This window comes from Phyllobates terribilis, unplaced genomic scaffold (genome assembly GCF_046119375.1).
Source record: "Phyllobates terribilis strain yellow unplaced genomic scaffold, ASM4611937v1 Scaffold_3__8_contigs__length_932513732, whole genome shotgun sequence".
In the NCBI taxonomy this organism is placed as follows: domain Eukaryota; kingdom Metazoa; phylum Chordata; class Amphibia; order Anura; family Dendrobatidae; genus Phyllobates; species Phyllobates terribilis.
In genome coordinates, this window is record NW_027362763.1 from 345,650,507 (window position 1) to 345,667,585 (window position 17,079).

Consider the following 17,079-nt stretch of genomic DNA (forward strand, 5'->3'; position numbering starts at 1 on the left):
CCAAGCTCGATCCTTATAAAAGCTTTTTAACTGCAGCAGCTTTAGTGGACGCTACTAGAGCTGGAATTACTGCGGCTGCTGGCATGAGACTTGCCCTTCAATAGATCCTTGTAAAAGGATTTAAAGTGTACTCATTCAAATTAGAGAGACAATTTAAATTAAAAAGATTAGACCTGCCTCCACCGCAGGGGGGCTCGCTCGACCCACCAGCGGACAGGCACCAGCATTGGGAGAGGGGGGCTGGCCGTCAGGGTCCACCGCGGCTCTGGCACAAACCCGGCGACACGGAGGTCGCACGGGCAGGAACGGACTGGCCGTGTCGGCTTCGCACTTTTTTGGTTTTAGAAGGGCATGACATGCCTATATCTGTGCCTCCCCCTCCTTTTACTCCTCCACCTCTTTTCTTTTCGCATGACTATATGTACTTGTCACTTTTCCATGTGTTAGTTGTGTCTTTTGAGCAGTTTGTCAGCTTTTGGACACCTTTGAAGGTGTTTTCTATGTGTTTCTATGTGTTTTTGTTTGCCTGCCATTGGTTTTAACGGTGTTCGACGAACATTTCGACGAACAGTTCGGCGAACAGTTCGCCGAACAGTTCGGCGAACATACGGGTGTTCGACGAACCGAACCGAACTTGAACACTACGGGGGTGGCTCAACACTAATCACCAGTTGAACCAAACATTAAGGAGCCAAGGCATTGAAGCAGCAAGCAGGAAGGCATGTGGGAAATGAGGACTTGGCACACTCATGAATTTCAAGAGCACTCATGAATCTAAACTGACCGATGTCAGGTTAGGTGTCAAATTAAACTATTTTGCTCCTTGATATGCCAGTGCTGTGTTATCTGTGTTAAGGTAAAAATTTGCTTCATTTGTTGGTGATGATAGGATCATCACAGTCTAACCAAGAACCAGCCAGAGTAGGGAGAGCTGCTGCTGCGTCAGTGAGAGATTTGCTTTTTCATAGTTAGTATAGGTATTCCACAACATATACAGTACAGACCAAAAGTTTGGACACACCTTCTCAATTAAAGATTTTTCTGTATTTTCATGACTATGAAATTTGCACATTCACACTGAAGGCATCAAAACTATGAATTAACACATGTGGAATTATATACTTAACAAAAAAGTGTGAAACAACTGAAAATATATCTTATATTCTAGGTTCTTCAAAGTAGCCACCTTTTGCTTTGATGACTGCTTTGCACACTCTTGGCATTCTCTTGATGAGCTTCAAGAGGTAGTCACCGGAAATGGTCTTCCAAAAATCTTGAAGGAGTTCCCAGAGACGCTTAGCACTTGTTGGCCCTTTTGCCTTCACTCTGCGGTCCAGCTCAACCCAAACCATCTTGATTGGGTTCAGGTCTGGTGACTGTGGAGGCCAGGTCATCTGACTTAGCACCCCATCACTCTCCTTCTTGGTCAAATAGCCCTTACACAGCCTGGAGGTGTGTTTGGGGTCATTGTCCTGTTGAAAAATAAATGATGGTCCAACTAAACTCAAACCGGATGGAATAGAATGCCGCTGCAAGATGCTGTGGTAGCCATGCTGGTTCAGTATGCCTTCAATTTTGAATAAATCCCCAGCAGTGTCACCAGCAAAGTACCCACACACCATCACACCTCCTCCTCCATGCTTCACGGTGGGAACCAGGCATGTAGAGTCCATCCATTCAACTTTTCTGCGTCGCACAAAGACACGGTGGTTGGAATCAAAGATCTCAAATCAGGACTCATCAGTAGAGATGAGTGGTGTTCGACTAGAACTGTTCGCCAATCTCAAATTCGAGCTGTTTTGGGCGGTGTTCGAGTTGTTCCACGAACCCGAACGATTTGCAAAAAATTCGGCTGTTCGAGGTTATGTTCGATAACTGTTCGTGCACCAAAAGCGTGTCCTGCATGTCTGGCGCTATTTAGAGCACCAATCATGCAGGGATTGTCTGCCACTCACTGTAATGCCACAGCCATGGTGGTTGTGGCATTACAGTGGTTGCCCAAATCGATGGGAACAGTGCCAACAGTGAAACATGAAAAGCCGGCAATTCAGCAGCGGCATACACCTGTACCCGACAATTTAGAACCGAAAGAATAGAGCATCACACATAGATTAGAGAGATAGAAACATGTCAGTCACATATATATGAAGTACAGTGACAATGTTGCTTACTGTACTTGTCATTTAGCGTAAAGGATTTATCAAAAAAAATAATAGTGTTTTCATGCACCGTCTCTTTAAAAAAGCCGGCCGGCAATTCAGCAGCGGTACCCGACAATTTATAACAGACAGAATAGAGCTTCACACATAGATTAGATAGATAGAAACATGTCAGCCACATATATACGAAGTACAGTGAAAGTGTTGCTTACTGTACTTGTCATTTAGCGTAAAGGATTTATCAAAAAAAATAATAGTGTTTTCATGCACTGTCTCTTTAAAAAAGCCGGCCGGCAATTCAGCAGCGGTACCCGACAATTTATAACAGACAGAATAGAGCTTCACACATAGATTAGATAGATAGAAACATGTCAGTCACATATATATGAAGTACAGTGATAGTGTTGGTTACTGTACTTGTCATTTAGTATTAAAATAAAGGATTTATTATTAAAAAAATTGGCGTGGGGTTCCCCTTAATTTTAGTCTCTAGCGGAGGTTAAGCAGACGGCTGGGGCAGATGTTTGAAGCCTGGGAAGGGGGTAATACCCACGGAGCTTCCCAGGCTACTAATATCAGCCCCCAGCTGAATACATAGCCTTTACTAGCTATTAAAATGGGGGACCCCCCAAAAAAAATGACGTGGGGTCCCCCCTAATTTAATAGCTAGCAAAGGCTAGGCAGACAGCTGGGGGCTGATATTAATAGCCCAGGAAGGGAGCCATGAATATTGGCCCCCTCCCAGGCTAGAAACACCAGCCGTCAGCCGCCCCAGAAATGGCGCATTCATAGGATGCGCCAATTCTGGCACTTAGCCTCGCTCTTCCACGCTGCCCTGGTGCGGTGGCAGGGGGTAATAGGGTTGGGGTTGATGTCAGCTTATAATGCCAGCTGACATCAAGCCCAGGTTAGTAATGGAGAGGCGTCTATAAGACACCCCCATTACTAACCCCATAGTCAAAGTTAAAAAAAACACAAACACCCAGAATAAAGTCCTTTAATTGAAATAAAGACACAATCCTTTATTGTTCTAAATTAAACCATACTTACCGTCACGCCCATTTCAGCTGAAGCCAACGATCTCCTGCAATAAAAGAAAAATAATAAAGCAACCTCATCCTTACCTTTCCATGGTTCCCACGACAGCTTCAGCTCTGCTACATCGAGATGACAGGCTGGACCGCAGCAGAACGCTGCCATCCAGCCTCTCATCCCGCAGACACTGAGAAGCGCAGGCTTGCTTGCGCTGCTCAGCGTCTCTCTGTGACGACATCCAGATGAGCCGAGTTCATGTCCAATGAACTCAGCTCACCTCCTGCACGTCACTGACAGCGTGGGAAAATTCTCCTGCAATCAGCGCTTCAGCGTGAGAATTTTCCCACGCTGTCAGTGACGTGCATGAGGTGAGCCGAGTTCATTGGACATGAACTCGGCTCATCTGGATGTCGTCACAGAGAGACACTGAGCAGCGCAAGCAAGCCTGCGCTTCTCAGTGTCTGCGGGATGACAGGCTGGATGGCGGCGTTCTGCTGCGGTCCAGCCTGTCATCTCGATGTAGCAGAGCTGAAGCTGTCGTGGGAACCATGGAAAGGTAAGGATGAGGTTGCTTTATTATTTTTCTTTTATTGCAGGAGATCGTTGGCTTCAGCTGGAATGGGCGTGATGGTAGGTATGGTTTAATTTAGAACAATAAAGGATTGTGTCTTTATTTCAATTAAAGGACTTTATTCTGGGTGTTTGTGTTTTTTTTAACTTTGACTATGGGGTTAGTAATGGGGGTGTCTTATAGACGCCTCTCCATTACTAACCTGGGCTTGATGTCAGCTGGCATTATAAGCTGACATCAACCCCAACCCTATTACCCCCTGCCACCGCACCAGGGCAGCGTGGAAGAGCGAGGCTAAGTGCCAGAATTGGCGCATCCTATGAATGCGCCATTTCTGGGGCGGCTGACGGCTGGTGTTTCTAGCCTGGGAGGGGGCCAATATTCATGGCTCCCTTCCTGGGCTATTAATATCAGCCCCCAGCTGTCTGCCTAGCCTTTGCTAGCTATTAAATTAGGGGGGACCCCACGTCATTTTTTTTGGGGGGTCCCCCATTTTAATAGCTAGTAAAGGCTATGTATTCAGCTGGGGGCTGATATTAGTAGCCTGGGAAGCTCCGTGGGTATTACCCCCTTCCCAGGCTTCAAACATCTGCCCCAGCCGTCTGCTTAACCTCCGCTAGAGCCTAAAATTAAGGGGAACCCCACGCCAATTTTTTTAATAATAAATCCTTTATTTTAATACTAAATGACAAGTACAGTAACCAACACTATCACTGTACTTCATATATATGTGACTGACATGTTTCTATCTATCTAATCTATGTGTGATGCTCTATTCTTTCTGTTCTAAATTGTCGGGTACCGCTGCTGAATTGCCGGCCGGCTTTTTTAAAGAGACAGTGCATGAAAACACTATTATTTTTTTTGATAAATCCTTTACACTAAATGACAAGTACAGTAAGCAACACTGTCACTGTACTTCATATATATGTGACTGACATGTTTCTATCTATCTAATCTATGTGTGAAGCTCTATTCTTTCTGTTCTAAATTGTCGGGTACAGATGCTGAATTGCCGGCCGGCTTTTTTAAAGAGACGGTGCATGAAAACACTAATATTTTTTTTAATAAATCCTTTACACTAAATGACAAATGCAGTAACCAACACTGTCACTGTGCTTCTTATATGTGTGACTGACATGTTTCTATCTATCTAATCTATGTGTGATGCTCTATTCCTTCTTGTCTAAATTGTCGGGTACCGGTGTATGCCGCTGCTGAATTTGCCGGCCGGCTTTTTTAAACAGAGTGTCTTCTGAGCAGTTTGTCAGCTTTTGGACACCTTTGCAGGTGTTTTCTATGTGTTTCTATGTGTTTTTGTTTGCCTGCCATTGGTTTTAACGGTGTTCAACGGTGTTCTAAGGTGTTCGACGAACAGTTCGACGAACAGTTCCTCGAACATCCCGGTGTTCGACGAACCGAACCGAACCCGAACACTACGGGGGTGGCTCAACACTACTCATCAGACCAAAGCACAGATTTCCACTGGTCTAATGTCCATTCCTTGTGTTCTTTAGCCCAAACAAGTCTCTCCTGCTTGTTGCCTGTCCTTAGCAGTGGTTTCCTAGCAGCTATTTTACCATGAGGGCCTGCTGCACAAAGTCTCCTCTTAACAGTTGTTGTAGAGATGTGTCTGCTGCTAGAACTCTGTGTGGCATTGACCTGGTCTCTATTCTGAGCTGCTGTTAACCTGCGATTTCTGAGGCTGGTGACTTGGATAAACTTATCCTCAGAAGCAGAGGTGACCCTTGGTCTTCCTTTTCTGGGGCGGTACTCATGTGAGCCAGTTTCTTTGTAGCGCTTGATGGTTTTTGCAACTGCACTTGGGGACACTTTCAAAGTTTTCCCAATTTTTTGGACTGACTGACCTTCATTTCTTAAAGTAATGATGGCCACTAGTTTTTCTTTGCTTAGCTGCTTTTTTCTTGCCATAATACAAATTCTAACAGTCTATTCAGTAGGACTATCAGCTGTGTATCCACCAGACTTCTGCACAAAACAACTGATGGTCCCAACCCCATTTATAAGGCAAGAAATCCCACTTATTAAACCTGACAGGGCACACCTGTGAAGTGAAAACCATTTCCGGTGACTACCTCTTGAAGCTCATGAAGAGAATGCCAAGAGTGTGCAAAGCAGTCATCAAAGGAAAAGGTGGCTACTTTGAAGAACCTAGTATATAAGACATATTTTCAGTTGTTTCACACTTTTTTGTTAAGTATATAATTCTACATGTGTTAATTCATAGTTTTGATGCCTTCAGTGTGAATGTACAATTTTCATAGTCATGAGAATACAGAAAAATCTCTAAATGAGAAGGTGTGTCTAAACTTTTGGCCTGTACTCTATATATACAGTACAGACCAAAAGTTTGGACACACCTTCTCATTTAAAGATTTTTTTGTATTTTCTTGACTATGAAAATTGTACATTCACACTGAAGGCATCAAAACTATGAATTAACACATGTGGAATTATATACTTAACAAAAAAGTGTGAAACAACTGAAAATATGTCTTATACTCTAGGTTCAAAGTAGCCACCTTTTGCTTTGATGACTGCTTTGCACACTCTTGCCATTCTCTTGATGATCTTCAAGAGGTAGTCACCGGAAATAGTCTTCCAGCAATCTTGAAGGAGTTCCAAGATATTCTTATCACTTGTTGGCCCTATTGCCTTCACTCTGTGGTCCAGCTCACCCCAAACCATCTTGATTGGGTTCAGGTCTGGTGACTGTGGAGGCCAGGTCATCTGGCGTAGCACCCCATCACTCCCCTTCTTGGTCAAATAGCCCTTACACAGCCTGGAGGTGTGTTTGGGGTCATTGTCCTGTTGAAAAATAAATGATGGTCCAACTAAACGCAAACTGGATGGAGTAGCATGCCGCTGCAAGATGCTGTGGTAGACATGCTGGTTCAGTATGCCTTCAATTTTGAATAAATCCCCAACAGTGTCACCAGCAAAGCACCCCCACACCATCACACCTCCTCCTCCATGCTTCACGGTGGGAACCAGGCATGTAGAGTCCATCCGTTCACCTTTTCTGCGTCGCACAAAGACACAGTGGTTGAAGCCAAAGATCTCAAATTTGAACTCATCAGACCAAAGCACAGATTTCCACTGGTCTAATGTCCATTCCTTGTGTTCTTTAGCCCAAACAAGTCTCTTCTGCTTGTTGCCTGTCCATAGCAGTGGTTTCCTAGCAGCTATTTTACCATGAAGGCCTGCTGCACAAAGTCTCCTCTTAACAGTTGTTGAAGAGATGTGTCTGGCACAGTTCGTGTTGCTGCAGGGATCCGGCCACTCAGGAACAAACAACAAAAGATTCAACTTTACTTAACATGAAAACACAGCTCTGGAGCTTGCACCTCCAGGCACACCCAACATTGAATGAGCCAGAAGGCTGTGTATTTATCCTCTGTAGTCCACCCTGGGGTGGAGATATGGTGAACAGCCTCCCACCCACTCTACACCTATCCCTAAACATGGCCGATTAACCCCTCTCAGCACTTAGTGTGCGTGAGAGTTTTCCTAGGTTCATTTCACTGAAGCTGACAATCTCAGCGATACATATCTCCCCTCCAGTACTTTGCCAGTGACTTTGTCACAGGGGACACAGAAATAAATGACTTTTTTCAAACAAAATATATATTGCATAAGAGAAATAAAACATAAATAAAACAGCATAAATTTGGTAATGCCATAATCATGATTAGCCACGAATAAAGGTAACACTTTTTTTTTTAAGCAAATGAATAGGGTAAAATTTAAAATGCCGAAAAACAGGAAAAGAATAGTTGTTTTTTCTATTTTTTCCCGTAAAGAGTTAATAAATGTTCGTTGCACGTACCTCAAACCTGTGTCAGATACTTTATAATATTTCATTTGGGAATTCGATGTGTTCACATTTGATATTTTTATTTTTCAATAACTGATTAGATCGTGTATACAGAATAATGTGTATTCTTTTTACATCTGCCTCTAGTGTTAGATCCTCAGTAACTTGTGATATATTTTATAATAATTAGGTAATGGGACCCACTGTGATGATATTGATGAATGTGAGACCAACAATATCTGCTCACCTAATGCAATCTGCACTAACACAATAGGAGGTTTCACCTGTACTTGTAATGATGGATTCTCAGGTGAGTTCTGACTTGTCATTCATTTCTATACATACCCCATGTGTCAGCACACTGAGATCATTGAATACATGAACTCCGCAAATAATATACATGCTAAAAACTTTAAGTACTTAGATAACATTTTTGGAGTAAAAACTGAAAAAGCCATCCTACCTTTTCATGTGGCAAGCCAGGTCTCATCTGAATGGGGGATGTGAAAGGAAAACCAGGCATAGCCTGTAATTAAAATCATCTAATTAAAATCTTGTTGGGCCCTTTAGGGGGCCTCACACCCCAATGTTTACTGCATAAAAAAAAGGGCCTGCAGCCCTTTTGCATTAAATTAATGTGCAGGTGCACGAATTTCCTATGTTATATAGTGTTAACTAAGTAGTAGTGTTTGAAGTGTATAGCAATGTAGCGGAGTTCATGTGTTCTTTAGTCGCAGTGTGCTGATGCACAGTGTATGGATATTTTCGTACATTGGCCACATAACGTATTTGTGCACCTGCACATTAATTTTATGCTAAAAGTGTGCGGGCCCTTTTTCTAATTTTTTTTTTTTGTAGTTGTCATTGTTTTCGTTTTTTTCTTTTTGTTTTTTCACTATATTAAATTGAGCAGTTGATTACACTGTTTTATATAACAGAGATCCTGACAATAACTGTACACTGTGTGTATGTTTGACAATCTGTATGAAATAAAAGTTAATGATATTTTTCAATATTAGATCATTATATTTGAATCATTACATTATGGTCTTTTCATAAGTAATGGATATGACTGTGAGCCACTGATAACATGCCAGAATGACAGTGATTGTTCTCCTGATGCAACATGCAGTAACAGAACAGGAGATTGCTTATGTATAGTGTTGAGCCACCCCCGTATTGTTCGAGTTCGGTTCGGTTCGTCGAACACCCGTGTGTTCGCCGAACTGTTCGTCGAACACCTTCGAACACCGTTAAAACCAATGGCAGGCAAACAAAAACACATAGAAACACATAGAAAACACCTTCAAAGGTGTCCAAAAGCTGACAAACTGCTCAGAAGACATAACTAACACATGGAAAAGTGACAAGTACATATAGTCATGCGAAAATAAAAGAGGTGGAGGAGTAAAAGGCATGTCATGCCCTTCTAAAATCCAAAAAGTGAGAAGCCGACACGGCCAGTCCGCTCCTGCCCGTGCCACCTCCATGTCGCCGGGTTTGTGCCAGAGCCGCGGTGAACCCTGACGGCCAGCCCCCCTCTCCCAATACTGGTGCCTGTCCGCTGGTGGGTCGAGCGAGCCCCCCTGTGGTGGAGGCAGCTCTAAGCTTTTTAATTTAAATTGTCTCTCTAATTTGAATAAATACACTTTAAATCCATTTACAAGGATCTATTGGAGGGCAAGTCTCATGCCAGCAGCCGCGTAATTCCAGCTCCAGTAGCGTCCACTAAAGCTGCTGCAGTTAAAAAGCTTTTATAAGGATCGAGCTCGGCTGTCCATCGCAAGGCATCCTACTGCCAGTCCCAGCCCCTATGCCTTGGGGTGCCTCCTGATGCTCTTCACTAAGTATCCCATGGTCCCGAAGCATTTCCTTTGAAAAAATTAAGTGTCTAAACTACAGGTGGTGTAGCTTGCTTAACAGCCGGGATAATCCGCTGACTAGCAGACACTGCTACTAGGCACAAAGTATTTCCTGGGCTAGATGCAGTTAAAAATTTGTAATTAGATACTCTCGTTGGATGCTGAGAAAGCATTCCATAGAGTCTCCTGGCACGCCATATATGATTCTCTTAAAAATCTTGGGGTAGGGGTCTAGGGGACCCTTTTATAGCCAAAATCACGGCCCTGTATCACAATACGTCACCTAGGCTGAAGATAAATGGAACTGTAGCACCCTGAGGGCTCGGTTGCTACAGAGGTATTGCACCTCACCCAGAGGTGTGATATCTCACTCTCAGGTAAGGATGGAGTGTGGATCAGGACCCGACACCTGCATGCATTACACCACATTGCCGTGGGGCAGGGCGATCAATATGCCACTGAGATGGGCACGACAGTCCCTGTCCCTGGCTGGAGTGGGGGGAGGGAACACTGAGGAAGGGGAACCCTGTAGTGCAGGAGCAGGGAGGAAGCAGTTCCTGGGTGCATTGAGAAGGGAGTATAAAAGGTGGGCACCATCTTAGTTCAGTGCAGAGAAGTCTGAGTAGAAGTGGCAGGGAGCAGGGGCTCTGCATGAGCTCTGCTCCGGAGGCGGGCCTAGTAACAGAGGCCCAGGCCTGGAAGAGGGAGAAGGAAGGAAGAGGAGCGGAGAAGGCTCCAGGAACGAGGAATGAAGGTATCCCAGGGGTGCGGACGGGCGAGTCGCCACCGCACGCCCGAATCCACCTGCGTGGAGGGGTCAGGCCAAAGGGGGAGACCGGTCCCCGAACTAGTGGAGGCAGGAAACGACCCTCAGCTAGAAACCGGAGGCTCTGACATTTTATGTGGCGCAGCCCCTCGCTACACCCGCTAGGAAGGCACCACATAGGGTCAGGGAAACTGGCGCCAAGTTTACCAAGAGGAGGCCCGAGGCAGCCGGACAGAATTGTTGGTAAGAAAGGCCAGACAAAGGACACACAAAGGGGGTCCTGTGAAGTGCTCCAAAGTTATCTGGGAGTTGTCTGAGCCCCTCACCTGGTGAGCACAGTACGACGTGGGCAGCCGTTACCTGCAGACGTGGTCTGGATAATAAGAACTGTGAGTAAAGGCCCTGGACTGCATCACTGACTCCGTGTCGTTACTGCTGCTGCCCTGCACCATCACCCCCATCCTCCGCATACACTGCCCTGAGGCTATACTCCTCCCGTGGGGAGTTATGCTACGCTCTGCTGCACCCACAACACCAGCCTCAGCGGTCTGCCCTGTAGCGGCGGTTCACTCTGACCGCAATCCACGGGTGGCGTAGTCGGACATTTAAACATCAAAACCACATAAATAGTTCCGCCACTGGTTTGACCGCCCTGAGCCACGGAACCGGGTCGCCGCCACGAAGACTACAACCACCAGCATCCACCAAAAAGGGTCCGGCTCCGGGTGTCCCAAGGCCCAGGGGGTGCGTCAGAACATTTTCATCACCTTTCACAATCACCAATGGGACAAGGCAGGGATGTCCTCTGTCCCCTCTCTTATACATCCTAGTGACGGAGCACCTGCTCTCATCAATTCGCCATAACCCCAATATTAGCTGGATTGAGGTGGGAGGCACCGAGTACAAGTGCTCTCTATTTGCTGATGATGTCCTAGTATATATCACTGCTAGTATATATCACTGTATCCATCCCTGCTGTTATGGCTGAAATAGATCACTTTGTTACATGGTAAAATTTTAAAATCAATGCAGCGAAGTCTGAGGCCCTCGATGTCTCCCTCCCCAAATCCATATAGGATTCCATCCAGTCCAACTTTCCCTTTGCCTGGCCCTCACAGGGTATCAAATACTTAGGAATTCCTATTCATAGAGACCTCTCCCATCTATGTTATCTTAATTTTGGGCCCTTTATTGAACAATTCCATACAGACCACGGTTGGCAAGTTAGAACTGTAAGATTCACTACGTGAACCACTGGTGTTTTGTGGAAAAGCACATGTACACTGCGTTCCAAATTATTATGCAAAAAGTGTTTAGGAGTGATAAGGGAAGAATTTGTTTGTTTGTCAGTTAAACTCATTGATGGTGATGTGTGTCAGGGCTCTTTATATCACTGTAAGCAATTGCAGACACCTGTGCTAATTAGTTTGGCAGGTGTGTCCAATAAAAGGCAAGACTACTTAAGAAGGCTCTCTCACATTATTAAGCAGCCTACATTTTCTGCCAAAATGGGAAAGAAAAAGGATGTGTCGGCTGCTGAGAAGCAACAAATTGTGGAGTGTTTAGGTCAAGGCATGACTACAATCAACATTGTGCGATGATCAGGATGAAGTGTCTTGGCAATCAAGAAGTATGTAGCTGAATCACAGTACACACGTGTGCGTGCTGATAAAGGCAAATTGAGGACTCTTTCCTACAGGCAATTACGTCAGGTTGAAAGAGCAGCGGCAAAAAAGCCTTGTCATAGCAGCAGACAAGTTTTTGAAGCTGCTTGTGCCTCCAACGTCCCCCGAACAACAAGATGCAGGGTCCTTCAGAGGTTTGCAGCTGTGCATACGCCATCCTGTCGACCTCCTCTATCCACTTCACACAAGCAGAAACGGCTCCAGTGGGCCAAACATTACATGAAGACTGATTTCAAAACTGTTTTGTTCACGGATGAGTGCCGTGCAGCGCTCGATGGTCCAGATGGATGGAGTGGAGGATGGCTGGTTGATGGACACCCCACGCAAACACGGCTACAGCGCCAACAAGGAGGAGGTGGAGTAATGTTTTGGGCTGGAATCATGGGGAGAGAGATTGTCGGCCCCTTTAGGATCCCTGAAGGCGCTAAAGATGAACTCCATAATGTATGTGGATTTTCTCAAACAGCACTTCCTGCCATGGTTCAAGAAGAAGAACCGTGTATTTCACAGCAAGATCATTTTTCTGCATGATAATGCACCATCTCATGCTGCACATAAAACATCTGCATCTCTGGCTGATATGGGCATAAAAGGGGACAAACTTATGGTGTGACCCCCATGCTCCCCTGACCTCTACCCCATTCAGAACCTTTGGAGCATCATTAAAAGGAGTGTCTATGATGGCGGGAGGCAGTTCACATCTAAGCAACAGCTCTGGGAGGGTATTCTGTCCTCATGCAAAACAATTGAAGCAGAAACCATCCAAAACCTGACAAATTCAATGGACGAGAGAGTTCAGAAGCTCCTTTCGAACAAGGGGTCCTATGTGAAAATGTAACATCACCTAGAATAAAGTTTTGAGTTGAAAACTCTTTGATTTCAGTTTCTAACAACCTGCTAATGCTTATAATTTCAAAAATGACCATTTTTTTGGTGTTTATTAAAATGAAAAGGTTGATCGAAAAGTTTGGGGGATCTAAGAGTGTGGCAACCCAGTAGTCATGATTACTTCGAATTCTGACAATATGAGGGTCATGCTGCAGGTAGTGCAGCAAGAAGGCACTTATGTGTCTTGCGCATCTCGGAGCCCCAAAATTATTTTCCGGGCTAGATGCAGCTAAAAATTATTTTTAATTTTAAATCTGGTGGAGCTTATTATAGATGGCCTAATAGGATCAGTGCTGCACACTGCTACAAAGCCCAAATTATTTTCCAGTCAAGATACAGATAAACATGATTAGTAATTTGAAAGCTTAAAACGGTTGGTAGGGTGATTTTAACCAATCATCAAGCTTTTACTCTCCCCAGGATGACACAGGGGTAGAAAAGTCGTTTCGGATCCATGATTTGTTCATCTTTATGAACGTGAGTCTGTCTACATTATCAGTGGAGAGCCGCGTGCGCTTATCTGTCAGCACACCACCAGCAGCGCTGAACACACGTTCAGACAGAACGCTGGCTGCGGGGCATGACAAGATCTCCAAGGCGTAAGTGGCTAGCTCCGGCCATTTATCCAGATTGGAAGCCCAAAAAGAGCAAGGGTCCAGTGACACAGTCGTGGCTTCAATGTTTACTTGGAGATACTCCTGTACCATCGTCTCTAGGCGTTGACTATGTGTCAGACTTCTTGTCTCCTGTGGCCTTGCAAAGGATGGGCTAAAAAAGTGGTGAAATGATTCCGCAAAATTGATGTTACCAGCAGATACTGTGGTTCTGTTACGGTTTGAGTGCTGAACACTTGACGGTCCCATGGTTGGCAAGTTGGAACTGTGAGATTCACTACGTGCACCACTGGTGTTTTGTGGAAAAGCACATGTAAGATTCTGCAACAGTCTCTGCTGATACTCCTGCATGCGTGCATCCCTTTCTATGGCAGGAATAATTTCGGCAAATTTACTTTTGTACCGGGGATCTAACAGTGTGGCAACCCAGTAGTCAGGATTATTTCTAATTCTCACAATTCGAGGGTCATGTTGCAGGTAGTGCAGCAAGAAGGCACTCATGTGTGTTGCGCATCCAGGAGCACCAAGTCCCTGTTGTGTTGGTGGCGAGGTAACAATCATGCTTCCTTCCTCTGTCCTCTCCCCCCAACCTCGCACAACAGAGATGTGATCAAGGTCTCCCTCATCTGATGAGTCTTCCATCAGTTCGTCCTCCACTTCTTCCTGGGCTCTTGCACCTTCCTCACTAGTTTGGCTGCTACCATGCGCCCTGGTAAAACCATCTCCCCCACCCTCACATGCCTGCCGCCTTGGTGCTGCCGACCGTCTGGACCTTGCAGATGTTAGCCCTTCCGCATACAACTCCTCCTCCTCTACTTCCTCCACCTCCTCTTGTGCCACCACCTGACTCCGAATTCTGTTTAACATGTGCTCCAGCATGTAAATCAGCGGAATAGTCATGCTGATAATAGCATCATCAGCACTAAACATCTTCGTCGCCATTTCAAAACTGTGCAGAAGGGTGCATAGGTCCCTGATCTGAGACCACTCCTCCAGCGTGATTTGCCCCACCTCTGGATCTCGTTGGCCCAGGCTATACGTCAGAATGTATTGCACCAGGGCTTGTCGGTGCTGCCACAGTCGCTGCAACATGTGCAGAGTTGAATTCCACCGGGTAGGCACATCGCATTTTAGCGGGTGAAGTGGCAGGCCCAACGACTTCTGTAGAGATGTAAGTCGCTGAGCTGCGGGATGCGAACGGCGGAAGTGAGCACACAGCGACCGTGCCCTCTGCAGAAGGCCATCTAGTCTGGGATAGTGGGCTAAAAATTGCTGGACAACCAGGTTCAACACGTGAGCCATACAAGGCACGTGTGTGACATTGCCCCGGCGAAGGGCCGCACCCAGGTTTGCAGCATTGTCGCACACGGCCTTCCCTGGTTTCAGGTCCAGTGGAGACAGCCATTCATGAAATTGGTTCTCCAGAGCTGACCACAACTCCTCAGCTGTGTGACTCACATTTCCCAGACATTTCAAAGTAAAAACCGCCTGATGACGTTGAGCCCTACTGCCAGCATAGTAAGTAGGTGTGCAGGATCCCTTCTGCGCAGTTAGAAAGCTTGTGGCATGACCAGACAGGCTTTGGGTGCAGGTGGAAGACCGAGAGGAGGTTGAGGAGGCAGAAGCAGTGGAGGAACTTTGACATAAAGAGGATTGACGCACAACTCGTGGGGACGGCAAGACTTGGACAGCAGCCCCTGTCCATGCCTACTCGTCCAAGTGTCTGTGGTGAAATGCACCCTGTCACACACAGAGTTTCTCAAAGAAGCGGTGATGTTGTGTGCGACATGCTGGTGGAGCGCAGGCACACCTTTCTTTGAGAAGTAGTGCCTACTGGGCATCTGGTACTGGGGCACTGCGACGGACATAAGGTCTCGAAAATCCTCTGTGTCCACCAGGCGGAAAGGCAGCATTTCTGTAGCCAAGAGCTTGCAGATGGTGAAATTCAACCTCTTAGCTTTCTCATGGCTAGGAGGAAATGGTCTTTTACTTGTCCACATCTGAGGGACCGAGGGCTGGCTATTGTGCTTAGACGGGGTTGATAAGGGTGTCCCCGGCAAACTGCCGGTCTGTGAGGAAGATGCAGGCGGACATGTTAGGTTGCCTTGATCCAAAGGTGGTGCTATCGATGTCGGACAGCGCTCAACACCAGCTGGTGTTACCACTTCCAAAGAAAATGATGACCTGCCAATCACGCTGGCTGTTGCGGGTAAAGAGGTGGCAGGTCTGCGCCCCAAAACAGGTGTGACTGCTGTCCCCCCAGTCACAGAGGATGAAGAGGCCGCGGATGCACAAGATATGGCAGATGGTGGCTGGCCCGGCCGGCTAGGCCGCATTGTAGCACACTGAGCTTCCCACTGCAACTTATGCTTCATGTCCATGTGCCGGTTCATGCATGAAGTACTCAAACTATGTATTTTTTGGCCTCTACTTAGCTTTTGCTGACAAATGTTACAGATAACACGAGTTGGGTCATCTTTATCGATCTGAAAAAATGCCCAGGCTATGCAAGGCTTAGCACTCATGCGACCTGAAGAGCCACCACGACTTGTGGTGAGAGGCAGAGTTGTGTTTGAGGATGCAGTTGTTGACGTGCTTCCAGTACTACGTCTCTGTCCAGGAAGGCGCAACCTGACCTCGTCGTCACTAGCATCTTCCTCCACCTCCTCTGCTGACCTCATCTCTTGGCTGACTGTGGGTTGACAGTAAGTGGGATCTCCAACCTCATCATCATCACCCTGTGTGTTATCACACCCGTCGTCCTCAGAGCCAACCTGTTCCTGCCCTGACAAAAAACTAAAGTTGTCGCTCCAATCAGGTATTTGAGTCTTATCATCGGCTTTCTCATTGTCTCCACCAACAGGAGTTACAGTTTGGGAATGAGGGTCTACATTATGGTCAGAACCTTCTGCGTCTGGTCCTGGATCCGACTCATAAAGATTCTGGGCATCAGTGCAGATCATTTCCTCGTCTGGATTCACAGAAGCGCTGGAGTCGACCTCTGATTCCCAGGCTATAGTATGAGTAAACAGCTCTGCAGACTCAACCATCTGTTCTACCTCATACTCAGACGGGCAGCTGGAGATTTGGGAGCTGTGAGGAAGCAAGTGCGATTTGGGTGACACCTTTGAGGACTGGAGTATTTGTGATGTTGAAGTTGATGTGGAGGAGAGCCCACTTAAAGGAGCACTTGATATCCGTTGAAGCACCTGCTGTTTTTGTGCCTCATCTGGAATTTGTAGCGATTGGCGTGGCCGTAAGAAAGGGATCTTATCACATTGTCCGCTAAAAGAAGTAGACATTTTAGTTTGGCTGGAAGATGGTCTTTCTTCTGCAGATGTTACTGTTGCTTTAACACCTACCCCACGGACACAACCTTTTTTCCCCTTCCCAACACGCCTATTCCCCTTTCCACCAGCAGCAGGCCTTTTTCCACTCATTTTGGTGGTTAACTAATTCACAACTCTGGAGTTGTTTGCACAAAAAAACAATGGATGGTAACCGAGCAGAGCTGAGTGGCCAAACTGTGGTATTAGGCCAAAACTATTGGCTGGGTTAGATGCAGAAAAAAATTATATTCAATTTGCAACCTGATGGAGGTCAGTATAGATGGACTAATACAACAAGTCCCACACACAGCTAGAAGCCCAATATTTTTTCA

General features: G+C 46.0%; 1 protein-coding gene across 1 annotated transcript in view; it reads left to right on the forward strand.

Annotated features, from left to right (window-relative positions):
- LOC141258548 (uncharacterized) overlaps window positions 1–17,079 on the forward strand; it is a 395,228-nt gene that overhangs the window by 223,113 nt on the left and 155,036 nt on the right. Inside the window, 1 exon segment of the mRNA XM_073673526.1 lies at window positions 7,794–7,913. Within this exon segment, the coding sequence (XP_073529627.1) occupies window positions 7,794–7,913 (120 nt within the window).